General features: G+C 39.5%; 1 protein-coding gene across 2 annotated transcripts in view; it reads right to left on the bottom strand.

Annotated features, from left to right (window-relative positions):
• CDK19 (cyclin dependent kinase 19) overlaps positions 1-21,679 on the bottom strand; it is a 115,561-nt gene extending 93,882 nt beyond the window's left edge. The window contains exons 1-2 of one of the 2 annotated variants that reach the window (XM_064649759.1): positions 21,587-21,679; positions 5,213-5,288 (exon numbers count right to left, since the gene is read on the bottom strand). In XM_064649759.1, coding sequence (XP_064505829.1) covers positions 5,213-5,288; positions 21,587-21,675 — 165 coding nt within the window. In that variant the 5' untranslated portion in view covers positions 21,676-21,679. Of the gene's footprint in view, positions 1-5,212; positions 5,289-21,536 lie in introns of both variants that reach the window. The other variant, XM_064649758.1, reaches the window with a different exon arrangement.
• Between the last annotated feature and the right edge of the window lie 4,960 nt (positions 21,680-26,639).

Below are 26,639 nucleotides of genomic sequence, written 5' to 3'. Positions count from 1 at the left end.
AATATTCTACTCACTTATTCTATCTTGGCAAGAGAAAAGAAGCCCTGACATTCAAAAGGAATCTCCTACAGCAAATGTACTCAGGGACACAGACTTTTTTAAAGCCTTTTTTTACTTAATCTTGCCTTCAACAAAGCCAAGAACCAAGGCCTACATGGGTCTACACAGCAGTAAGTACTGCAAGCTGCTATGATAGTCAAGGCCAAAGAAAAGGTCAATATAGCTGAAGCAGAGACTTGTACCTACTATAAAAATCTATGCAGAACTGATGGCATTACAAATCTTCTAAGTGTTTTATTAATACTGAAAAGTTACCATCATTTCTGTACAGGTGATCTTTTCTGCATTCTTAAGAGATGCAGAGACAGGTCAAACAGGTTAGAAGGTCAGCCTGGTCCACAGTCTCAAATTAAGTAACTTCATGTTTAGCTCATTTGACTAAGTGGTTTCCAACCAGGGAGGTGAGAGCAGCTTGCAAATGACATGTAGCACCTGACAGAGGTAAAAGCATGTAAGCTTTACTAGCCCTACCAGCAAGGCACAACATGTCCCCTTGAATGTCCCTTGCTGCCAGCAGCACCACAGAGAAACACACAGTAAAAGCATCAAGTGCTTCAAGATGGAGACATTAAGTCTGGCTGACCTTCTCCACTCAGATTCAGCGCCACACCATCAGCTTCCCCAAACCCAAGAAGAGGGAAACACAACCCCAGAAGAGCTGTCCACATACAAAAGAAGGCCACAAACAGCAGGAAGGCAGAAAAGAATATAAATACAGTCAGACAGAGCCTTCTTCAAGAAAGCTGAGAAATGCAAAATGGTTACGAAGACCAATCATTTAACCTGTAAGGCTTCTAAAACTTCGCCCACTCTCAGAAACTGAGGATGCCAAAATATTTGTACCCTCTAGCAGTTTGTAACATACACTGCATCAGTAGGCAAAAGGCCTGAGAATAATTTGTGCATTCTAAATTGTTCAAATAAGCTTTCAGCAACTCGTTTAACATTACAGTCTAAATTTATTTTAGCCTGTACCCACAGATGCAAGTATGAACACAAAGGTCAACTAATGCTCCCACTAGTGTCCCACAGCATACTGGCAACATTTAAAGGTCTCCCAGAAGGAGCAGCCTTCACAAAAAAACAGTACACACAGGCACAGGATGTGGCAACTAAAATGGTTACAAGTCCCAGACCCAACATTCACGCAGGGCAAAACTGCAGCACTTAGGGCATTCTTTAAAAAAGGCTAGGTTAGCAATGACACTGGTTTTTGGCTCTAGTTCTCCCATTTAAATCATCTGCAACAGCCTAGTCTCATTTTCTTCCTCTACAGAAAAAAAAAATTATCTATAAAAACACCCTATTATAGAAAAATCAAATGAATTTTAGAATTATTTTCCTTCAACTTTTTCTCTGGTCTCAAGAGCATGAGATTTCTGAACCTGGCCTTACTGGTAAAGAATGAGGCAGAAGAAGTTATTGAGTACTTTGGCCTTTTCCATACCAATTGTACCCATTCAGTAGCAGGCTCATATTTTCTCCAGTCTTCCTTTTGATATTCATGTACTTGTAGAATCCTTTCTTGTTGCCCTTCAGGTCCCTTGCCAGACTCAACTCCACATCGGCCTTGGCTTTTCTAACCCCTATTCTTGCAAGATCAAACAGCAATTCTATACTTCTCTTGTATTACCAATCCCTGCTTCCAAAAGGAATTCCTGATTCCTTTTTATGTCCAAGTTCAATAAGGAGCTCCTTGTTCATCCATTCAGGCCTCCTGTTGCCCTTGCTTGCTTTCCTACTTCTTGGGATGGAGATTTCTTGAATCCGATCTTTGAATACCAACATGTTTTCCTGTATCCTCTTCTCTCCAGGGCTGTATCTCAACAGAATTCTTCCAAGATGAGGTTCAAGTCTGCTTTCATAAAGTTTGGGCTGTGATCCTGCTTTTTGACATGCTCCATTCACTTAGGATTCTGACCTGCATCATATCAGCTAAAAAAGCCAGTAACAACAATTGCGCTGAAGTTCTTCCATGCTCAGGGATTTTTGGGGCTCTCAAACCATGACAAGGCTACATATCCAGACATTTACTAAGTACTTAGTGAATGGCACTGATTAAGAAAAAGCTTATTATTTTTCTTTATTCTGAATTAGTTTTTCCCAAAATCCACAATTAGAAGTCTATAGTCTCTTGATGGTGAAAAGCAAAGTAGTAGAATTAATGTGGATAATACTCTCAAAGGAAGTGAAACCTTCGGGACAAGAAATCTCAGATAAAACTGTATTTCCCTGGTGTTTTTTTGATAAAGAAATACAAAATTCCATTACCATTAGCTGTTTGCAGACTTTTAAAGTTATAGCTATTTGTTTCTAACAGAACAAATGAAGATCAGGATACTTCACAGGAAAAAAAAACAGCCCTAACAAATAATACCACTCTGGTCTGCTGCTTCTGTCCCCACTTGTTCTAGAAAACCTACTTAGACAAGGTAAGGAGCAAAACATAAAATGCAAAAGCAGCATAACTGAATAAAAGTCTTCCTTTCCCCCAACTTCAAGTTCCAAAATGAGTTAATTCAAGTCTTGAGCTGAAAGAGATGTCATTTTCATTAAATAATCATCTAAAAATGAAACTCTATATTTCATAACTCTCATTCATATTTTACACCACTGTTCTTCAAAACATGCTGTTGCTCAAGCCAAGCAATAATCTGCCTCATAAATGGAACATAGAAATAGTTGCCATTTCAGTTATCTTCAGAATAAACTTGAGTTACAGGGAACAAATTAGCTTTTTTCCCCCACACATGTCTTTTGATGTATAAGAATACCTTCTAATACTTTCATATTCAAGACAACAGAATCGGCTGAAATATGGAATCCTTCAGCAAGTATCACCCTACAGTTGAAATAAAGTAACAATCACTTGCCCCAGGAACCACTGCCTAAATGATGTTTTCACTGCCATATGCCTTCTTTCAGGAGAAGCTCATATGAATGGTGGTAAGAGAAGCTTCATGGTTCTCGAAGTCCTAAGGAAAGACAGACCAACTGAATTTGCAATGTCAGAAGAGAGGAGCCTTTTGTCTTAGGGAAAGTTAGCCAGTAGATATTATTTTGAGTGTCTAAGAAATAGGACATGCAAATGGTCTTGGACTGCAAAACTGAACACTTTTTAGTTCAGCAATATATTTCTTGAGCATATTGTAAAGTGTCTTCAGTTTACAGAATTATTAAAATATTCTGAACGCACACCAGTGTCCCTTTCATGTTCTCGGCTTCCAAGGTAGGGTTTGGGGTTGTTTTGCTGCTGGAGAGGGTAGGGGTGGGTTGAATGTCAAGAGAACTACTCATGACATTTTTAAAATGGCCTCTTTCCAGGCTGAAAATCTTTATTTAACCAGTAAACATTACCCTCTTTGTCACCTATCTAAGCCTTTAAATACAAGATAAGCTATTGATGCATTAATTAGAAATCTGCTTCTCTGTATGGAAAATGCATTTGATTCTGGCTTGTTTCTATATGACAAAAAGTTTGTATCTTTTTCAACTATTTCAGCTTTACCTTTTTCACATTTCTAATATTTGACCAACCTGAAATTTTACTGAGGCAAATGGTGATTTGCTCCATTAGCTCAGGTTACAGAGTTTCACAATAATGTCTGAAGAAGAGTAAAGTATAATCCAAGAATTACCAGATGAACCATTGAAAGTAATCAAGTAACTTACACAATAGAAATCAAAATTCACAGGCTGTACTGGGCTTTGTACAAAGCTTTACTAATTTTAAAAAATAGTTTAAAAAAAAAAGAAAAACAAGACCAAAATAGTTATGCATCATCAACTTTAAATAATTGGACACTCTCTAGTTCCTTACATTGTTGTGCCCAGGTATGACAGAACCAGCTTCATACCACACCACTGTCATGACAACAGGAAAGTTTCCTTCAGACATTATCTGCATAGGAGCACAATTTAAAACAAAGAACAACGATCCAAGAAACAAAAACCCCTCAATGCTGTCAAAACCGATTTTATAGCAGCAAGAATACAACCTAGTACTGATGTTAAAAGGGGATTTCTTATTTCCTCCAAAGGCAGAAATATTAGCAAGAAAGGTCACTGGGTAAATCCTGTGTAAAGTGACTGACAGCAATGCAGCCACCTCTGAAATCCACAAGTGACCTTGACCTTACAGTGATAAGCACTTTAAAAGGATAGCAGTTTTATCTGTTAAGTCTCTTCATACAGAATTACCGTGGACACTACACTGAACACAATACAGTGGTTTGTTCAGTTCACAGACATCATGCGTTTCTAATGCCTCAAATTGCATTGCACACCTGAATGCTGTATTTCAATGCAACACTGCTAGATTATAAAAAGCTTTAGGCACAGTCCTAACATACATTTCAACAGCTGGCAGCACAGCAACAACATTAAGACAAGGTAAATATTTAATCGAGCAAGTGCACGTCTTTTGCAATGCAACAAATTCTTGCAAAATTTTACTTGGTACCAGCATTTTGACAGTAATGCACATTTTCAGACGTAAAATAAAACATTTAAAGATCAAATTCTACCTTCATATACAAACACTTAATTTTTACCAAATTTGAAGAAATGATAGGCAGTAATGTGTTTCAAAGTGCAAAATTTTTGAATCAATTTTTTCTCCTAAGACACATGTAATAAAAATACAATTAAAGTTGGTTTTTATTTTGCTATGACATTTCTCTCTACTTAGCAAAACAAATAAGAAATGAGGAGAACAAACTGTTCTCGGGTGTTAAAGAAGAACAAGCTGCCATTAGTCTGAAATAAATTATATTTTTAGCAAGTGGACTTGTAATGGTAGCTGTAATCTTTCAGAACCTTTTTCCTTTAAGTCATTTAAAAAATATTCCTTCTTAAAATAAGACTTCATTTAAAAGTTCACATTTATTTCCCTCTGAACATATCAAAGCAGAAGAAACAAATTATACCAGAAAGAGGCCCTACTATTACCTGGAAAGAACACTCCTTTCCACTAAAAAGAAAATTACGACTTAGAAAGCATTTTAAAAAAAGCTCACATCTGAATAAACTTTCATGTTTGCACACTTCATAGAAAACATTTAGATAATCTTTATGTTACTTAATGCGAGGAAAATAAAATATCTGTTGAGTAATAATGTCAGTAAAAATACTTTCATTTATATACACTTACTGCAATCTCTCTACAGGCCGACATGGAAATCCCTGTACCTTCAATTTGCTTCAGTGCATACTCCTTTTCATCTTTTCTGTACACACATATACACAAAAAGAAAAAAAAAGAGAAGAGTATGTTTAGCTCTAACTTATATTACACCCATCAATACAAGTTTAATGAAATATTTTAATTTCGTCTGGATCAAGAAGCTGAAAAGCCAATCTGCTTTTATGCATAAATTATACTTTGATAATAAAAGCAAGTTTTCTTTTAACAAAGACTTTATAAATCCCAACCCAAAACTTCTGTGTAAAGAAACTTTGTTAACCTGTATCTATTTCTCTCTGAAAAGAGAGATAATATGTGCAAATAACTGCAAATATATCTACAGAGAATTTTGGAGGATTTTTGGAGGACACTTCCTGAAATTCCAGGATAGTGCCTACTACTGCGAAAACACCACACTAGTATCGCATGCCTGGAAAATTCCCAAGCAGATAAAGTGTTCCAGTGTGTTTTGGAATTTGGTACAAGAATGATTTCTAAGGAAGCAAGACCAAGCATGTTTAGGCTACAGGCTTGAAGGGCCTCTTTTCCCCAGAGCCTTCTGCAGCTGAAAGTGAAGGAATAGTTTACTTTAAGGTGATAGAAATTATTTTGGAACTGGCAAAGATAAATATATTCTCATTCTGCACAGATAGTTTTCTACAGAGAAATGGGAAGGACAGCAACTTACAACAAGCTTTGCAACTACCCCCAAAACATTCACCCATTCGGACATTCAGATGAAAATCTTAACAGCCAACATAAGATTGGACCCTCCTCTTAATAAACTTTTATTCATCTCTGAAAGTTGAAATGAAACAGCCTCATATCACAGTATTTTGAAACATAACTTACAAATCTGTACTTGGGGTGACAGAGGGACACCACCCAAAACTTTTCTAGGCTAAAGAAAGCCTAAAAAGTTACCATTACTAAAATCAGGCCAAATATTGCATTAACAGCTCGCGAGAGCTGTTCACCAAGTATTTCAAGAATAACTTCAGAAGCGGGTGTGTCTGCTTCCTAAGCAGAATTCACCAGGATCTACTGACACGATAATTCAGATTCCTTCTTTTTTCTCTGCTGAGCAGCTTTTTATTTTCATGAATTAGTCATTTAGAAGAGCTCAGCTCAAGATGCAGAACCAAGAAATGTGTAACTTCACAGGTAATAAGATCATACCTTATCTAAAAGAAATTGCTTTTGATTTCATTAATTAGTCCAAATTTTAAAGAGTAAATAATAACTGCCCATTCCCTCTTATACATGGTTCTGCTATCTACGCAGAAGATTTACATACACTGCAAAGTATTAGCTCCATAACTGAGATCACTTACTGAGACTGTGAAGACAAGATTATACTGTCTGCAGAACCAAAACCATCTCTGGACATTTAAAACTGATCATGGCTTTTAAACTATGGTCATGTTTAAGCTATGCAGCACAGAACAATCCCATGCACAACTATCAGCTAGAATCCCAAGGCAATGTAGTCACTACTGCACTGCATTATACACTTCTGCTGGCACATCTGCTTAACTGGGCACAGGACCCCACTGATACAGCTACCCTTGAACTAGTTCTACCGATGCAAAGCCTTGCATCCAGTAACTCAGACCTTCACAGATCGAAGGTCACTGGAGAGATTGGGCTTGGTACACGCTGCCTTCAACAGCATTGCTCAGCACCACCACCACTGCCAGCCCGTCAGAGCTTGACAGGCAGCCACTCCAGGCAGGCTTTTAAGATGCAAACAAGAAATTACAAAAGATGTTAAAACAAAAACCCAGAAACCAAACAATCCAACAACTTAAGGTATTATGGCATATGGAAAAAGAAGGCAGACTTACTGAGTTGAGAGTTCTAGAACACTAGGTTTTGTGACCAATGAGCAAAAATAGGAATAGCTAAATACTTAGCTAAAATAAATAGGTGTCAAGGATAAAGAACTCCAAAGATATAATATTCTAGATCTGACAAAATTTATTAATTTTCTTTTTTTTACCACCAGCTCTGGAATCATAAACACAGCTTCCTTTAAATACCATTCACTTGCTCTGGCAGAAATGCAAGGCTATATGAATGCTTTTCCAAAGTTAACTGTTCTTATTATGCAGACATAATAGCAGATTAAAGCACTTTCCAAAAGTGGTGTTTCAGCTAACAATATTTCCCATTTAATAGTAATCTCAAGATATTTTGAGAAAGAAATAAATATATTCAAAACTTCAATACCAAGTCAGCCAATACAATCTGATGAAACACACAATTCTGGTTATTCAATAATGTGTCCAAAAAAAAAACCACCAACCATAGGTACTTTATTAGCCATTTGCCCACCCCACTTGTAAGAATTCAATAAATAATATCAAATGGTGTGTGTGATAGGTAAGTATACTGTTCACTCCCTAAAGACCTATTTTCTTATGAAACACTTGAGACGGGGAAGTTTTTCTATTTCATGTTGAAGGAAAACTCTAGTGAACTCTGAACACGTTTCAAGAAATTATACAGCATTACACAGCATGAAAGTTTTTATAAATCCGTTTCTGACAGATCCTATATCAACACATTTTTTTACTGAAGTGAAGCAAGCATGATTAAGTTTGAAAAACAAATCCAAACAACAACAAACCACATAGCTCCAGTCTGAGGCAAAAGACCAGCCATGCTGGTAATAGCCAAGCAGAAGCAAGGTCTCTGTCTGTAACCATTTTCATATGGTCCACAGAAACACTGGCTTGGGAACAGGTCAACTAACTTGAAGGTCCTGCTGTGTGGGGGTTTGTCTGAGGGCGGGGAGCAAGTGACACAGACCAAGACCATAGACTACTCTGAGCAAAAAATATAGCAAAGGAGAACTGAAAGGGAACTCCGTACCTTAAAAGGCTGTGACTCTGTATTTCAGGTTGCTGTAGGTAGCATCCAAATGCAAGGGTCCTCATGCATATCAGCAATTATTGAGAACATCCCTCCATTATAAAAACTTGGTCTTCGAGATTAAGCTTTTCTCCCTCACGAATAAATATCCAACTCTGCAATCCCTAAAGTTAATGTTAACATTTTAATTTGTACAATGCAAAGCAAAACCCTCCCCCTCTTCCCCCCAAAAATTGTACTCAGGGGTTTATGTCCAGCTGCAGTATTCAAAATGGAAAATGAAAATATGATTACTGCTTCTTCTGGGTAACACTTTCAGTTGCCATTTTCCAAATGCTTTGGAAACAACAAAGTATCAAATTCACTTTAGAAGAATGCAGTTCAGAAGATTTAGAGTAATTACATTTCAAAGGAGCTAAACTGTCTTAACTATGGCAATTGTACTTCAGAGACCTCCCATCATATGAGAAACTACTCTACAAACAAGTCAGTGGAAAACTAGAAACAACTTGCCCAAGACCATAAGAAAAATAGGAGGATTTGAAAATAGCACATGGTTCAAACTATTGTTTTATCCCTATTATTCAAATTTTAAAACTTTCCATGATGGTTCCTCTTGAATTCACAAATAATTTAACATAAATCCAAACTTCAGAATTAATTATCCACATCAAGGAACTAGCTTGAAAGACTTCAATCACTCTGAAGCTACAACTGTGACTATCACAGAAGTTAATGCAGATATTATCATTACTGTATATACTAATAATAACTGTCTTAAATTAAGTGCACAATACCCTAATTAAATAATAATTAAAGTGCACATTTTCTTAAACAAAAAGGCGCACCATAAAAACATTCCAACACTTAGCTAAAAAAAAAAAAGTAATAGAAAACAACAACAATTCACCCTTGTGACAACGCTAATGGAATTTAAGCATTTGTGACTTTGTAGGACAAAGGCTGGGAACACTATGGAGTTCAGTGTCCTTCACAGTACTGCCTGGAACACAATGTCCATACAGGTATCCGGTTACGCTCTGATCACTTTGTTTAACTGCTGCTAGGCAGCATAAAGTTAATCACTCAGCAGCAGATCATAGTGAGTTGCAAACTTCCCCCCATCAAGAACAGGCAAAACCATGACATTGAAGCACAACTGGAAGCCAACTGAAAAACTCATCCGGAACGTGGCAGCCAAGCCACTAAACTGATCGTGTTCAGCACTGGTTACCTTTTGCAAGCTGCTCACAGATTTAATCCTATACAGAGCACATGGCCATAGCCCTTTACAAAGGTAACAGTACCAAAAAATGTGTCTATGACTGACTGGAAAAAGGGACCAAAATCCTTCCCGAAAAGTGATGAATTCTTACGCTTTAGTGTTTTTTATGCATATAGAAACAGTCATTAAGCCAAAAGAACTACAAGATCAAAAAAATTCCCATATGGTGGTCACTGAGGTGCATGTTCAACAGACTAGGAAAGTAATTTTCTTTTACTATTATCCTCCAACTGTATCAAGCCTTATCCAGTCAGCAATTCAGCCAACTCCTTTTCATCCACACAGCAACCAGCCACAAATGGCAGAAGCTGTGAATCTGTAGGTTGATCTTAATTTATTTCCAGCCAACAGTATACATGCTGAACTTCAATGCATTTACATTAGTTCGTTTTGAGAGACAGATAAGAAACTCAAAATATAAAACAGTTAGGATGGTAAGCAAAAATTTAAAAGAAATCCACCACCACATGAGTTCTTTAAAAGCACTGATAAGATTTTTCTGTTATTAAAAAAATATGCCTTTTCCCAGCTATGATTTCACTAGACTGGGAGTGAGGAGTAGAGGTCTCTTAACATCAATGTGAGAAGACTGGGGCTATTCCAGCACCATTACACATAAGCTAACTATATCCTCTTCCCTTTATTCCAGTAGTTTCTAATTCAGAAAACCGAAGGCAAATCTTTGTAGAATAGATACCTTCTAGTTGTTAACAACAATTACAGACTATTTCACATTACAGCCACAAATAGATCTTTAAGATCTCTGTAATAACAGACCACTGGAAATTTTACTAACCTTAACCTTACTAAAATTTAGCCTTTACCCTATAATAATAAAACTTTGAATTTGTACAGAAAGAGAGCACAACTTCAATCACTGCCACCCTCACTCCAAATTTACCGATGAAGATTCACAGAGACCTCAACCAGCTGCAGGGTTGCTGCCATTGCTAAAATAAGACTGGCTCCAAAGTATCTTGAGTGACTGAGAACTGCGAATTTCATACAAGTAAATTTATGACAGATTGGGCTAAGTGGACTTGACAGCCTGTTTTTAAAGGTAAAAACTAAAGTCTTCCCATTAAATCTTGAAAGCTATAAAATTATTCTGCTGCTCCAGATAATTTCTTCCAGCATTTGCTGTATTACAGCAGAGGGTAGAGCTGTACCTGATTTTATTTCTTTACAGACAGGTTTGATTGCAGATAATGAACAGACTTAGAAAATACCTCCATTCCAGAAAGGATTCTGCATGTGAGGAGTTGCTACCTTAAAACAAGGAACAGCAGCAGCGATGAGGAAAATACCTCTGAAATAAAGATGAATTATGTACCAAGGCCACAGACACAGGGTCCTTTAGATTATGCCAAAAAAGAATCTGCTGTTTGCTTCATAAAATCATGTAAGAAGAATACTTGCGAATAACATTAAATGTGAAGAACATTAGCTGTCTGGTTTTGGAATTTTGTAACCATAGGTCCTGAGGTCAGGACTATACAGTCCAGCTTAACGTGCATTATGTCTCTTTATCTGTAATGCTAAATCTGGCTAAATACTGCAACTTTATTTCTTTGGGATCTTTTTGGCAAGAACATATTTGTAACACCAGATGTAGATTTTTTTTCTAAACTCTTATACTAGGTTCAGCTATAGCAGAATAAACAAAATTATCAACTCAATGTAAAACCTATTAGAAAGACAATGGCCTAAAAGCTGCAGTTACTCAGTTTTCCTTTTATGGCCCATGACACAATCAAGCACTTCTCCCAACGCACCTGAAAGCCCAGATTTATCAGAGACATATTACAAATTTTCTGGTCTTCTTTTCCTTCAGACTTCCTAGTTCAAACCATCTACAGTAAAATTTTCAATTCTCAGAGCTAGACCTACAAAAAAGCTTACTAACACAATGTGGATGTAATTATTAAATAAGTAAATTAGCCTTCAGATACAAAAGCTGCAATCCAGATCATGAGTAAGAAGCAAGATCCAAATTCTGTATATGCAGTGTGAGACAACATATTTGTTACAGTTGGAAAGCTGCAAAGTTGAAAAAACATCCACACAAGAAGGTATAAAGACCAGAATGAAACTTCATGAAGTTACCACAAGGCCTAATATCACTCTGAAACATAAAAAAAAATAATTTAAAAAAAATCATAATTTTTAATAGTTTTTTGGGATGAAGACTCTCCATTTACCTCACTTCAGTGTCAGGGGATCAGGATTTCACAAGCTTAGATGCCCTTATTCCAGCCATTAAGATAGTCTTGCTACTTAACAACAAGCAAGGCCTTTAGTCAGCAATCATCACACCTGTTCCTGGGGAAAGGGAGCCATGTTCTGCTTCCTTTAAACTTTAAAACTTCATGTCCCATAGTCAGAACAGGCTTCTCTCACACTCTTTCTGGGGTTTAAGAGCACTTCTTGCATGAAGTTTTATGCTGGTTTTTTCCCTACCACTGAAGTTATGCTGAAGGTAGAATAAATGGCATTCAACTTGTAACAGTCTCTTTGTTGTTCTGAACTGAAGGTCAAATTAAATTTGGCAATTTGTCTACCCCTGTTTCTCATTTGGAGCATGACAGACCTGGGCAAAGGAACAACCGGTTATCTGGTACAATGACTGGTTTTAATCAAAAGATAGGAACAAAACTTTGAAGTCTACAAGGCCCAGGAAAACACGGCAACAACTGATACAGAAACTCTGTTTCAGGAATAGACACATTTGAAGACATGGGTGACACCCACTCTAAGCTGCACTAGTGATAATGAACCAAAAGAGTGAACACTGCATTTTCCAATGTGCAAAGTGTTAAATCTTAGCATGAACCTGTGATAAATCATAGAGTATTAACACAGGTGAGAATTTTCTCTAAACACCTTGGAATTTGCAAAATTCATGAGCCATAAGATAAGAAGCTCTCCTGAAAACAAGCTACTTGGGAGTCAAACAGTTAATCTCATGCTGCTAGAAATGTCATGCACGAGCGGCCTTTCCATCATCAGATCTCTTCAGGCTCTCAGACCCCACATCATTACCAATGAGGTGGGAGAGTCAAGGAAAATTGCAGTCAAAGCAGAATCCCAGCATTACCTGTGTGAATGCTTCCAAGTGCTCTAATAAAGACAGCAAAAGAAAGGAGGAACAGAAAGGCAGAAAACCTTCTGGCCACAAAAAAAGAATTGATTCTTCCTGCAACTAATGCATGAGGAAACCAGACACATTGCTTCAAAATACAGCTCTGGATGTAGTTTCCATTCCAGCAGATCTAGCTTCTGCCTCCAAGTCAATTGCCTATAACACTTATTTTCACTTAGCTGCAAAAAGAAATCAATGGCATCTTCTACTTAAGTCAGCACAGAGTGAACAAAAAAATAATCATACCGCACAAGAGGCTCAGTTTATGGGAACACATTTAAAGCCATACTGTCCGAGGCTTTCCCCAGTTCATATCTGTGCCCTTATTTAGCCCAGAACCCTTATACTTAAGTGAGCTATCTGACACTTGCCAGCACACACAGGAAGCTACAGCCATTGCTTTGCCTATTGAAAAGCCTAACCACAGTGTGGTTTCACCTACCAGATGAACAACTCTAGAATATTCCAGGATCATTAACTTTGTAGAAAACAGATGACAACCAAGGCAGAAACATGCAGCTATACAGTGACCTCATCAGAAAATATTTTTTTTAAGATTGCTAATCCTAGGAAAGACAGAAGCAAACATGAATAATACTCTTCAGAGTTCCACTACTACAGTAATCCCAGCTCCTCCAATCTTTCTCACAACCGGAAAAGTCAGTTCTGCTTCTGAATAAAGTAAAATTAAATACATAAAAAAACACATACCAACCAAAAAACCCAACCTACACTTACAGACATGCATTTTGAAAAGGTCAGTTAACACTATCTCTACAATATTCCTTCCCTTTCAGTTTTGTTAGATACACCAATATTTCATAAGCTCTCAAAAAAACCCCACTGCTAAATGAAAGGTTGTGCTCCCACAGAAAAGTCTAAGAAAATAATAATTAAAAAATTCAGATAGAGAAGTTAAGTATCAGTTGATTTAAAGACTCTCAGGATTTTGTTAACAGAAGTTAATCTTTATTTAAAATATATCTGCACATTTTTCTTGAATCTGTTGAGATAGTGAACTTCACAAGAGGTATAATAATTTCTAATATCATCACAACTAGCATTGTTATCTGTCAGTCATCTAACTTATAGTCAAGTGAACCATGTAAACCAAGCCCTCAGAGCTGGGAGGTCTTTTATAAACCTAAATTATTTAGATAACATGAAACTCGTAAGTCAAGTCAGAACAATAAACTTCTTGTATTTGCTACACAAGTAGAAACTGTTCTTCATTTCCTAAAGTCACTTATTGAGTTAGCCAATTTATTCTAAAAGCAGTTGTCCTGGACTAGTTTCAGCATTCCTTCAGGCAAACACGCTGTTATTGAAACAAATAAATCTTTTTTAAGTTCTAACACTTTATTTCAGTAAAAAAAAGAAAAAGGAACATTGCAGCCTATGTCAGCTCTCAAATGCCACCAAAGAAGCTCGAGAAATGACGTATCTTTGGAAGCAGAATGTAAGAGTTGCCAATCACTTATGCTAGCAATCCCTTCCCTTCCGATCACACATACAGACCATTCCTTCTCCTGAACCGAACATAAAGCAGCAGCCAGTACATGCAAACAGAATCTTACTTCACAACATAGAATTCACTAATTAAACGCAGAGGAGAAAGACTTGGGTCAGAAGACACCTACGCAAATCATGAGCTTGATTAAGGTCACAGAATCATAGAATCAGCTGGGTTGGAAGGGACCTCCGAGATCATTGAATCCAACCCTTGATCCAACACCACCGTGGTTACTAGACCATGGCACTGAGTGCCACATCCAGTCTCATCTTAAAAACCTCCAGGGATGGAGAATCCACCACTTCCCTGGGCGGCCCATTCCAATCCCTAATTACCCTTTCTGTAAAGAATTTCTTCCTAATATCTAACCTAAACCTCCCCTAGCACAGCTTAAGACCATGCCCTCTTGTTTTAGTGATAGTTGCCTGGGAGAAGCAAAGAAGCCATTTCAGTAGGTATTTTCAAAACATGTAGGGAAATTTAATGTTACTGATAAATCTCCAGTGCAATTTGGTTAGGAGGTTCTACAGAAATTCTGGTTACTTGTGCAAACATTGGTAGTGTTATGAATCATGGCAATTTCTGGGGCTTGGGGCTTTCGCTGATTTTTTGGTTTCTTTTTAAATCATGCATGATGTGAAAATACCCATGTTGAAAATAAATTTATGAAAGAAACTTCTACATTTCTACCTACAATATAACAGATTAGACTGGATGACCCAGAAATACACCAACATATTAAATTTCTATGTCAAGTAGTTTGCATGAGAAGTATTTAGTTTCTGACCTAGCCTCTGTTCTACTGTGCTTTGCCAGGTGGGGGGGCAAAAAGGAATCTCTTTTTCCCCCCCCCAACCTCTTACTTCCTTTTCCTGCAGCACTACAAGAAAACTCTTAACCCTCTCAGTAACACAAAATTTCTTATCCTCTTAATTTCTTTAGAAAATAAACACCACTATACTTTGAGAGGTTTTTCTTCACAGCTTATTATGAGCTAATTCATATATGACTCTTCCTCCGCAAGCTTGGCAAAAATCTTCATGTCTTCCTCTAAAACAACCTCTGCTACATCTCATTCGCCCCCTTTCTTCCTCAAGCTCCTACCACCACCTTTTTGCTTGCCACAGTAGCAAACAAAACATCAGCTGAATGCAATTTGCTTTCTGAAAGGCAATGATGGGCTGTACAGCTCATTTCTGCATTTAAATTTCAGGGTGAGTAACAGAAGAAAGGACAAAATAGCCATGGGAGAGACCATATGCAAGAGTCTGTGGGAAGCATTAAAAACTACTCATCTCCACTTGCACTATCTCTTGGGCAGGAAGCAAGGCCATGGTATAGTTGCACCAGCAGCTTTCAGTAAGGCATAGTTACGAACTACTAATTATCTCTTCCCAGTTTGGGGACTTTTCTATTATAATGCCTTACAGGCAACTAGTTAGACAGGTTTGGTTTAGTTCTGCTGCTTCTCCTCACACATAGAGAGAGCATTCAGTGGTAATAAGTATTTTCATACAGGCAAATACAGTATTTAGGTCTACTTAGCTTTTGAGAGATTATAGCGAGGCATAAACACCTTCAGCACAAAAACCTTGAGCTGTTTTATACCTTCAAGATAAAGAGTTTCATCAGGGAAAAGAAAAAAGAAAGTGCGAAGCAAACCACAGCCTTTCAGTACCATAACTGATAAGAGATTTTGCTGCAGAGAGGTAATTGTTCAGGATCAAATACATTGTGTTCTGACTTTGGTCAATAATTCTGTGATTTAGCCTCTATCAGGTTTACATTAGTAAACAGCAATTGCAGCTGAACACTCACATTACTTACATTTGAGACAACGTCAAATAGAGGAAATAAGACATAAATACATAAACTATTATAGACCCTTAATATCTTACAAGTATGAACTCGCATCACTACATAATATTCCAGTTTCACATTCAAGAGAGTATAATCCTTGCCATATCAATGAGTTTCCTCCCTCCTAACAGCAAACGTAACTGCAGTACTCATGTCCTCATTCCCCTGTGATTTTACCACCAACATTGTTCATTTCTACCATTTAATCAACTTGAATGCAAGTTTCCTCTCCTGACACACGTCTACTATTTAAGTTTTTAAGCAATTTAAGTTTTACAGAAGAACCATGTGGGGAGAACAGTAAACAAATTAATTGCTATATGAATACTGATTTAAGAGATCAAGTGGATTACTTTTGCTGCTTCTACACTTAAAGTTTTCTAACACCACAGTGATCTGAGTCATAAGTGTGACTGGATTCAACATCTGAACAACATAATGATATTAGCAGAAACCACAAATACAGCAAGGTGCCCCAGAAGAAATTCTGCTCTTCCAAGGGAGCCATGCCTCACAGCAGGCTATTTTTTTCTCTCTTAATCAATATTTTCCTGACTTCTACTTCAAACGAATAAGATTCATCAAGTAAAAAAACTAAAACAAAAAAGGTTACACAGCCAGAACCACAAGCAGCATTTCTATGTTAGATTATATACTTGTCTTGGCTATGTAATTCATCCTTCTTTCTCTTCCGATGCCCTGCCTTTCAATTAACAGTTTGGGTAGGAAGGAATTTAAAATATCTAGTTCCCACTGCCCTGCCATGTGCAGAGACACCTTTCACTAGACCAGGGCTCAAAGCCCCATCCAACCTGACCTTGAACACTGTCAAAAATGGGGCACTCGACTTTTATGTGGACTTGGAAGCTGTAAGTTAAGAACTTTACATCAATGACACTGCACACCAGCATCACTCCAAGGAGGAAAACAGACTCTCCTCCTCAGTTACAAACTTCCAGTACTGAAAAATAGGGCAGAGAGGAGGGAAAGAATATTTAATTTGTCTTCCCCTTCCTATGCCTGTATGCCATATTTTTGGACTTGAGTCACTGTTACCCAATTTCCAAAAGGGGATTCCATATTAGGCAGCCAAAGTGAAGCCTGTTTTATACCAACTGTATTGTTAATGTACCTGCAACTGCCAAATAATAAAGTAACCTGCCAAGTTACAAACAGTGGCTTTTTCTTTTTTTTTTAAAAAAGTATATTACTACAGTAGCATTTAAATCTATACACTTTGTTCAGCTGATACATTGTACAGTACAGGGTAGTGCCAAACCTTTCATACTTGCCAAAGAGTAACATGGCAAAAGGGTCTGCCAGGGCAGCACCAGCTACTGAGCAGGTGGTGAGCCTGGGAACTGCCCAGGGTACAAATCCTGCCCCTTCTGTTGCCATCATTCTGAAAGCTGATCACTCCATATTTCTGTCATTCCCCCATAACAAGATTAAAAAGCACGTACTTGCTTTTTGAAAGGTGTTTTGAAACGTACAGATTAAAATAAAATTACAAATATTTTTTTCTTTCCAAGTAGCTATACAAGTAATATTTTTAATAACCTCTGTTGCCCAAACCCAGGAAGCAAGTCAAAGAAAAATAAAATAACCATAGATTGAGAGAAAGCTGGCTCCTTTAAACTCTTTGCTTAAAGGTAAGCAGAAGCAGCAATAACTAGAATGGTTTTATTCACATGAAGATTTCAGCTTTTGCAAGTGTTGCATCTCCTGTCACTGCTATAGAACGAGGAACAGAGTGGCCTATTTTCTACTTGACTCATCCATCCCACTATTCCTTGCACTCCTGACAAACCAACAGTGGTATCTTTTAAGCTTGCTGACTCATGTATATATCCTCCTGCAGGTGAACTGACATCCTGGTGTAGGAACAGAAATACTTTGCAGTAGCCTGGACCTAAAGACTGATCATTCTGAAAGAGTAAATGAAATAATTTAGCCATATACAACAAACTGCAGAATTTCCAAACCTTGCTTCATCTTCAAAATTGCCCCTTGTATGCAAAGGAGATACAGGAAGTGAAAATAACTACGAACGATACTGTAGCTTAAACTGTGATCAAAGAAGTGGCAAGGAACATAACAAGGAGAGGTAATGCATGAAACAAAACCACATTTTCCTAACCATAACTGGAAAAACTGCATTCTTTGTTTTACCAGGCAGACATGGATATGTCCAAAAAAACAGCTAAGAACTTGACATTGACAACAGAACTGCAACCATGAGTGTTATATCACAATTTACACCCTCAAAGCCACTGGTCCAGTTCTAGTGTACACTGAAATAAACCATTAGACAGCTTATATAAATACCTATTTTCTACCCCTTCCAGACTACAAAGATATCAATGAAAGTTTCATAAACCCGGGTGCCCAATTTAGCTAAATGTATAACACAGGTAGTACCTCTAGACCTCATCAGACCACACAAACACTACTGAAGTAAACAGAAGCTGCAGGTCCTCAATGTCTTTAAAAACTTGTTCCTGCAGTGCATGGAAATGTCACACCAACATTGTTCCAATTTGACCGTCTATTTGAAAAAAAAAAAAAACTTTCATAGAAATCAGTCAGCTCACTAGAAATGTGTCCAAATGATATTCTACTCCAGGCTGAAAAAGCCAAACTAAGCTGTTACTTTGTCAAAAAACTGCTTTATGCCCAAACCATTAATGGAAATCTAAGCAATGCAACCGCTTTTTTTACAAGCATTTTATCAAACAGCTTGCCAAGCTCCATATAAACACATTTTACTATTTCATAAACTTTATAGGCCAAGTTTTTGAAATGTGAAGTGACAGGCTCTCAGTGGAATTTCTGCAGAGCTACAAGGTTTTTATTGCCCTCAGGCCCCCGAGACTGTAAATTGACTATATGAATCAAGTAGCCAGAATCTCTGCCTCTTATACAGGACTGCCTTGCAAATTGGAAATACTGAAACAGCCTCTATGACCAGCCATAGAAGAATTCCTTTACACGAGGCTCAAAATGCCTCAGTGATCAGCACACAATAAGTATGCACCACTGCTAGGTTTCTGTTGCCAACAGCGGAAGAAGTTTCTCTCTGTCATTAAAGACCCCTTAAAGTTAAGAACTAATGCTAAATATCCCCCAACTCACAGATATACTTTAGCTAGGTATTTACATAAGGAAATCATCTTATCTTCATGATTCTGGTTGTTTTCTAATTTTTTTTCTAACTTGTTCACATCCTACTTTCATCCAAGGTCCTAAAGTTACACAAAAGCAACTAAGAGTGAACTCACTAACGCCATAAAAATGAAAACAAAACAAACTAACAAACAAAAAGAATAAGCCAGTTTCCAAGCTCCATGAAGTAAAGCTTCAGTTTTTACTTTAATGAGTGTTTAATGAGTACAGTTGAAAGTGTGCCATATCAATCTATTGGACAGCACTGAAACTTCGCACTTCCGTTTACAAGTTACCTTTCTTAATGGCTCAAGGTCTCCCTTTGATTACTCCCAGCTCTAACACATAAGCTATCTTTTATCATGTTTACTTCTGCTTTACTACTATCCATTTGCATTTGTAATACTATTACTACTGTAGGCATTTTGAAGATATGTCCTCTATGGTGCCTTGTAGCACCCATGTAATTCCTGCGATGGTTTTCCATTGCACATGATGGAAATCAAACCAGTAAGTTAGAAACAGACATCAATGTTCTTTATTTTTTTTTTCATAAAACAGTAAACCCACAGCTCTGCTTTTTTTATGCTGTTCTTACAAGGAGTAATTCTAGGATTACAATATCAAAGAACAGCAAAAAACAGTTAACTAGCAGTTTTGGTGGGTTTATTATTGCTTCCTTTCATATATCTAATATAGAGAGATAATAAATTAATTAAAACTTTAAAAAAACAGAGAAAACCATGACCACTTAACCCAAAAATATTGGAAGAGTTCAGTGGCAGCTGTAATACCTGGAAAAGCTTTAATATTTCCTTTTCAAGTTAGCTAAGGTTATTCCTAAGGTTGCAGAGCAAGAATCAGAGCTCGTTTCCTGGTATTTAATCCTCCACTGGAATTAGTGTGCTACCTTTCAGTTATTAATCACTTTGATACTACAGCCTTTTAACTCAGAGTTTAAATTGTCAAGTCGCGCATGAATGCAATTTACTCCTACAGAAAAATCCCTGAACTTCTCTACTAATCTAAAGCAGCAGCGTTCCATTAACCAATTCCAAAATTTTATTTAAGAGTTGTCATTTTTCCACATTTAGTCTCTTCTTTTTCAAAGTTTCAGTTGGCTATAATGGAAGTCTTTAGCCTTTAGCTTTCTGATAGAAAGGGATCACCTCTAATTTGCAAGTACATTTTATTGAACTTTACAGTATGTTCAGAACACTTCTGCAAACGCAGCCTGTGTTTGTGCACTAGTCACACTGCACAGTGAAAAAGGGCTTAATGGCTCTTCTGAAAGCAAAGGGTTGTATTTGGAACCCACATCTGGGCAAGAGCCTTGCTCAAACCCCAGGACTGCTCCCCTTCAACAACTGCACACCAGCCAAGCAACCCAAATTGCAATCTGAGCTCCCCATCGCTTTCTCAACCACAGTACATGGAAGTGCATCCATGTAATATCTACCCCATGGTGCCAGCTCTCTCTTCCCCAGGGAAGGGAAGGAACCCTTGCTTAGCCAACATATGTAGAATTAATGGCTAAATGATCTCTTTGGATCACGTCACCAGCAAGGTGTTTGGGGACAAGTGTATCGTGTTCTCTCATGGGAAACTGATGGAGACACACCTCCTACACACCTGTGTGTAGGTTACTGGGCAGAAGCTGCCAGTTCTGCCGGCAAGGAGTGTCCCAGACACGCCATCAAGCCAAGCCTGTCCGACTTTGGCTTCAGCGGGGTAGCGGGGGCTGGGACCAGACCAGGGACCAATACACGCCCCGGGAGCTTCCCGGGCCGCTCGGGCGGGAGCATCCGGGGAGTGGCAGTCGGTAGCCAGGTGCTCCTTGCATCAAACTTGCTCGCTTCCCAAGCCCCTGCGAGTTCTCGAAGCAGAACGTCAAAGCACGAACGCGGTCACACAAAAGATGAAAGGCAGCGACTCGAAACACGGCGTGAAAATCCAAAGGCGACCCCAGGGCACAGTCTGCTCTCACCGCACCACCAGGGATGGAGTGGGAGCGGGGACAGAGCGGGACGAGGTTTAGGTTGGACATTCAGAATAATTTCTTCACAGGAAGCGTGATTAGACATTGGAATGGACTGCCCTGGGAGGTGGTGGAGTCACGGTCCCCGGAGATGTTTAAGGAAAGACTGGACATGACACTCAGTATCGTGGTCTAGTTGACAAGGTGGTGTTCGGTCATAGGTTAGACTTGATGATCTCAGACGTCTTCTCCAACCTAACTGACTCTGTGATCCTGAGCAGCCGGGCACCGACCCCCGGGGCCGGAGCAGCAGGGCCCGCTCCCGGCGCGGGCGGAGGACGGCCGGGCGGGCTCCGCGCTCCAGCCCCCGCGCTGCCACAAACTTTCCGGAGAGGGAGGGAGAGGAGGGGAGGGCGCCGGCGCGGGGGGGGAGAAGGGAGGAAGGAAGAGGGTACTCGGCGCGGCCCTTACCCGTCCTTGCGGCGGGCCTTGTAGACGTGCCCGTAGGTGCCTCTGCCCACCTTGCATCCCTCGTACTCGAACAGGTCCTCCACCCGCTCGCGCTCGGCCGCCAGCTTCGACTTGAACTCGTAGTCCATGTCTCGCCCATGGGCGGGGAGGGACGGGCGGGCAGGGGGACGCGGCGGCCCGATCAGCACCCGCGGCTGGCGAAGCCCCCTCCCGGCGCCGCCATGTCCGAGGTTCGGCGGGGGCGGCGGGCGGGGGGGGACAGGGGGCGGTTTGTTTTTGTTTTGGTTTGGGGCTCTTCGGCGGGGGGGGGGGGAGGGGGCGCGCTCCGCCGCCGCCACCCGCTTCAACTGGGCTCCTCGCGGCGCGGCGCGAAGTCTGCCGGGAGTCGTAGTGCGGCTGCGGGCGCCTGCCCCGCCGCCGCGGGCGGGAACGCCGCGGCGCCAGAACTACAACTCCCGGCATGCCCCGGGAGGCATCGGGCGGGCGGCGTCGGCGCACTGCCCTCCCCGGAGACAGCGGAGCGTTTCAGCGGCCGCCGGGAACTTGCTGACTCTTCACATTGCGGTCAGAGGCGGGAGCGGTGAGCGCGGCCGTGCGCGGCGCCTCTGGCTGGCAGGAAGGGACGGAGGGATGTAGGGCGGAAAGGACGGAGGACACGGGCCCCATGCTGTGGGGCGCTGAATAGTGCGGCAACTTGTTTATCTCGCCAGCTGCCACTCAGGGCTTGGCCCCGTCCCCCTGCAGGCTGTTGCCCTCTGATTGGTCGGACCGCCCCGCCGTGCCGCGGGTGGGGCGGGGCCGATCCCGGCCCCGGGGGTTGTGGAGCGGCGGGTCCATGTTGGAAACGGAATTCTCAGGGGCGTAGTAGAGCCAGGTGCTGCTAAATAAACCGACCGTTCATAGGAATATAGGGGGGGGATACAGCGTTTGCGCTCAGATACAGCCCAGGCGTGTTGCTGTGTCTTTATGATCCGATGCCACAGCAAGGCTATGCCCCTTCAGCCCCAAGCAGATTTTTAGACAAAACACGGCGTTGCTGTGAGGTTCAGATTTCATGCGAAGTATTTTGAGATCGCAGAAACATTCAAGCCTCTTAACATTATGTCTCGGCCTTTCAGGGGTATTTTTGTGAAAAGCATCGCTCTGTGCAGGCATATTTGCATTATGGAAATGCCACGCAGAGCTAAACAAATACGAAGAATCACAAAAACCCCACAGAATCGATTAGGTTGGAAAAGACCTCTGAGACTATCGAGTCCAACCGGTGACTGAACATCACCACGTGAACTAGATGATGGCACTAAGTGCCACATACAGTCGTTCCTTAAACACGTCCAGGGATGGTGACTCCACTATCTCCCTGGGCAGCCTATTCCAACGTCTAATCACGCTTTCTGTGAACAAATTCTTCCTAATGTCCAACATAAACCTACCCTGGCACAGCTTAAGACTGTGCAGTCTTGTCCTATTACTAGTTACCTGGGAGAAGTTACCTCCTTCCAGATAGTTGTTGAGAGTAATAAGGACACCCCTGAGGTGACCTTACACAACCTGAAGGTTACATCCTGGCCTAGAAGCAAGTGACACTCCCCACCTTGTGAATTCAACATTAGAGTCAGCAGCAAGCGAATGAAGCAGAATTAAATTAGAGGAGGGGAAAGTACAAATGGAAGCTGTCCATATACAGGAACGGTCTTGGTTCATCACCTGCCCAGCCAGCATTAGTTACCTCAATAGAAAGTTTTTCCACATGCCAGATGGGAGGGGTGGAGGAGCTGAGCTGATGAGAAGCTGTCATTGCTGACAAAGCCTAGGGAGATGTCAACTGCACGATCACGCTATATATGATTACTGGTGCATAGCTAAGTCATGAGGTCGTAACTAGAAGTTTGCTTCTCAGGGAAAGGCAAGAGTGTAACCATTTTGAGGTGATTATTTCTTCCAGAAGGCTATAGATGATTCAGAATTTCCCTAGTGCCAGGTAACTAGCAACCCAAATTCTCAGAAAATTTCATCACTCCTTTACCAAAACAGTATTTTGCAGAGAACTGCAAGTGCAGCTTAATTTCCCCTATACCCTATACTGTACCCTAGTGTTGCAAGCAACCATTTTATCCCTTCTTCCATAAAGTGACTGTGCTTTGCCAGTAAATGTTTTGGCCCTTGCTGCTGCTCCGAAGGAGAAGCAGCAGCAGCAAGCAGCCATTTATGGAGCAATGACAGTAAATCATCTGAGAGAAAGAAACAGAACAGTACTGTGACATTTCCATTGCTCTTCTAAGTTAGTAGAATGCTGTGATACTGCTAATATGTATTTAATAGCATTCCCTTTCTAAAAAAGGTGTTTAATTAATTTTATTGCTTCTGGTCAGAAGATAAATGACTGTAGCATTTTTAATATGCAATACCCTCTCATTTGTTTAATTGTGCTGATACAGAAAGTCTAAGTAGCACCAGCAAAGAAAACAGAAAATTACAGGCTTGCAGAGTGCAAGCAGGATTTTTTTCAGCCTGCCAGCCTAACTGAAGATGCCTGGTTGTCACTCATTAGAATCACCATTTCCTCCAAATCTCAAGTCACTGTGGTTAAGTAGTGCCCGGATTGTTGGAGGTGAAAGGTGTTTTAAACAAGACTGAAAGCTGAGGAATTGAATATTCTCACTAGTTCTCTAAAGAGATCTCCAAGACAAATAAGACATGAACTTCTAATGTAAAAAGGAAGAATTTGGTCTGTAATACTTCAATGTCAAGAAAGTGATACATACAGACCATTTTTCTTCTTTGTAGATTGCCTTGCACTTAAAATACATTCCTATTTTCTTTTCAACTTGCTTCATGAGCAATCTCTTCATGTATTAGTGAGACCAAAAAATAGGTGGTGGGTGGGGTTTTTTAACTCTTCTAGGCCACATCTGGAAGTAGTTGCACCTTTTCTTAACTCATTCTCTTTGTAAGCTTTTACTTTTTAATCTAGTAGGAATTTTTTGATTCTTAGGGATCAAGGCAGCATTTTTCCAGTAGATCTTGAGTGGAATATGAATAAACATACACACTCAGTGTTCACTTATGTCAGTCACATTTAAAACCAACGTTGCTTCATTTAAGAGTGAAAGGATGCATGTCAGGAGTCTGAAGGATACAAGCAGAGAAAATTTAGAATGAATAGAGGTCTCACATGAACTATACTTTCATCTCTACAGAAGCAGAGAAAAACAGTTCTATTCCAAAAAATTTAGAAATATACATGGGATTTTTAAACATATTAGTGTGAGAGTGAGAAGAGCCCAGTGAAAGTGGGACAATATGCCAGAGGATTTCTAATAGAAATAGATTAGAAAGTCTTCAACTGGCTGTAAGTTCATATGTTATCATTCCCAGTAAAACTCTGAATTTTGAAATCTTTTATGTCAATTAACTTCTAAACTCCTGTAGTAAAAGTATTAACCTTATTATATAGGTTTAAAAACACAGTACATAACTGGGGGGTTCTCTCAAGATTTTACAGTAAATCTAAGGAGCATGCTCAGAATGGAGGGAATGCTGAATGCTGCACTCATGGTATAATTATTTCACTGACTCTGTTTTGTTGGAGATTTTTTTAATTCATTTTTATCGTGCCATAATCCAAATAGTACTAAACCAGAAACCTTGTGCTGTTTTTCTTGAGTGTAATCCAAGAACCTGGTCACAGAAAAGTCTGTACTACTTTACACTGTATTGTTTTCCTGAGAAAAAGAAAACCCTCACAAAAGCTATTCTCTGTCTTCTCTTTACAGACTGGCAAGAGTGAACAGTTACCTGACAAAAACAAGGTAACTCAGCATTCAGCAATTAAAAAACAGTGGGAGACAGCAAAGTAAAAGTGAAATAATTCTGTGTTGCTCAGTGTGCCATAGTTCATCATTATGCCACTATACCTCAACCTTATTGGTGATCAACTAGTGTAATCACATGTATATCTTTCTTAGGATATCCACTTAACTCCCTGTGAATTGTAAAGCAAGATGCACGAGCTTATTTCATTTGAGGAGCAGCATGCAGTATTGTGGATTGGCTTCAGTTTGACAGAAAAAAAAAAAAACAAACCAGAGGATACGATTAACTAATGCCTTTGTGTTCACATTTGAGAATCAGCATGACAGCTGGTTTAGACGGCAAGCCAATACCTCCAAAGCAGAGATTTAGAGAAAGCCTTGAATTCCAAAAATGTTGCAGTTGCCCATAACTATGGAGAAAGCATAAACTCTTATTCTGAATATAGCAGTCTAAAATTTCATCTTTTGGAGCTGCACAGTCAGTGTAACTGAGTTGCCTTGTCTTTGTTGGTATACATGATTTCAATATTCCTGCATTGTCAGCATCCTCATTCTAACACCACCATATTCCATCTGTGGTATCTCCTTGCCTGTCGTTAAAGTTTTCAGAGGTTAAATAGTACTAAACTTTACTGTAGAATCCACTGGAAAGGACAGTAGCATGTCATGAAAAAAGGAAAGAAGTTGCTTTAATTATCTTTGAAGGATATAAAAGAGAATACAGCAAAACTGCTCTGTCTGATAGCTTTCTGCAGTTAGATTCAGTCCCACAGAAGAAGTAGAACTCTGCTAAACAGATAACCTGAACTGCATCAAGTTTTACTCTTATGTTTTCAATTTTTTCCTTGGATATAATATGTTTTATACCACTGTACTGGCTGAATCCTAAATACAAGCTACAGCTACAGAACAGCATTCTATGACAGGTCTATAGAACATATGTAATTTATACATACAGAGCTATTATTCTTTAGTGTTGCTCCTAGCCAAACAGATTGTGGTTACAAGTGTTTTCAACATTAAATGTTCAAAAGGATGGTAATGAATCTTCTTTGGGTAGGAGACATAGGACAAGAAATAAACATCAGTTGTACCAAGTGAGATGTATATATAGGAAAACCTTTGAGTGATAAAGACAATTATGTAATCAATTGTCTGAAGATACTATGCAATCGTTAGATTAAAATTAAAATCATGAGATATTTTTAAGAAAATATTAGATCAACCTCTGTCAGAAATTTTGTAGATAAGGTAGCGTTAATATAATGAGAAATTAGATTTCTTGTTT

The sequence above is a fragment of the Pseudopipra pipra genome, chromosome 3 (assembly GCF_036250125.1).
Source record: "Pseudopipra pipra isolate bDixPip1 chromosome 3, bDixPip1.hap1, whole genome shotgun sequence".
Classification (NCBI taxonomy): Eukaryota; Metazoa; Chordata; class Aves; order Passeriformes; family Pipridae; genus Pseudopipra; species Pseudopipra pipra.
This window is presented reverse-complemented; position numbering and strand designations above follow the sequence as displayed.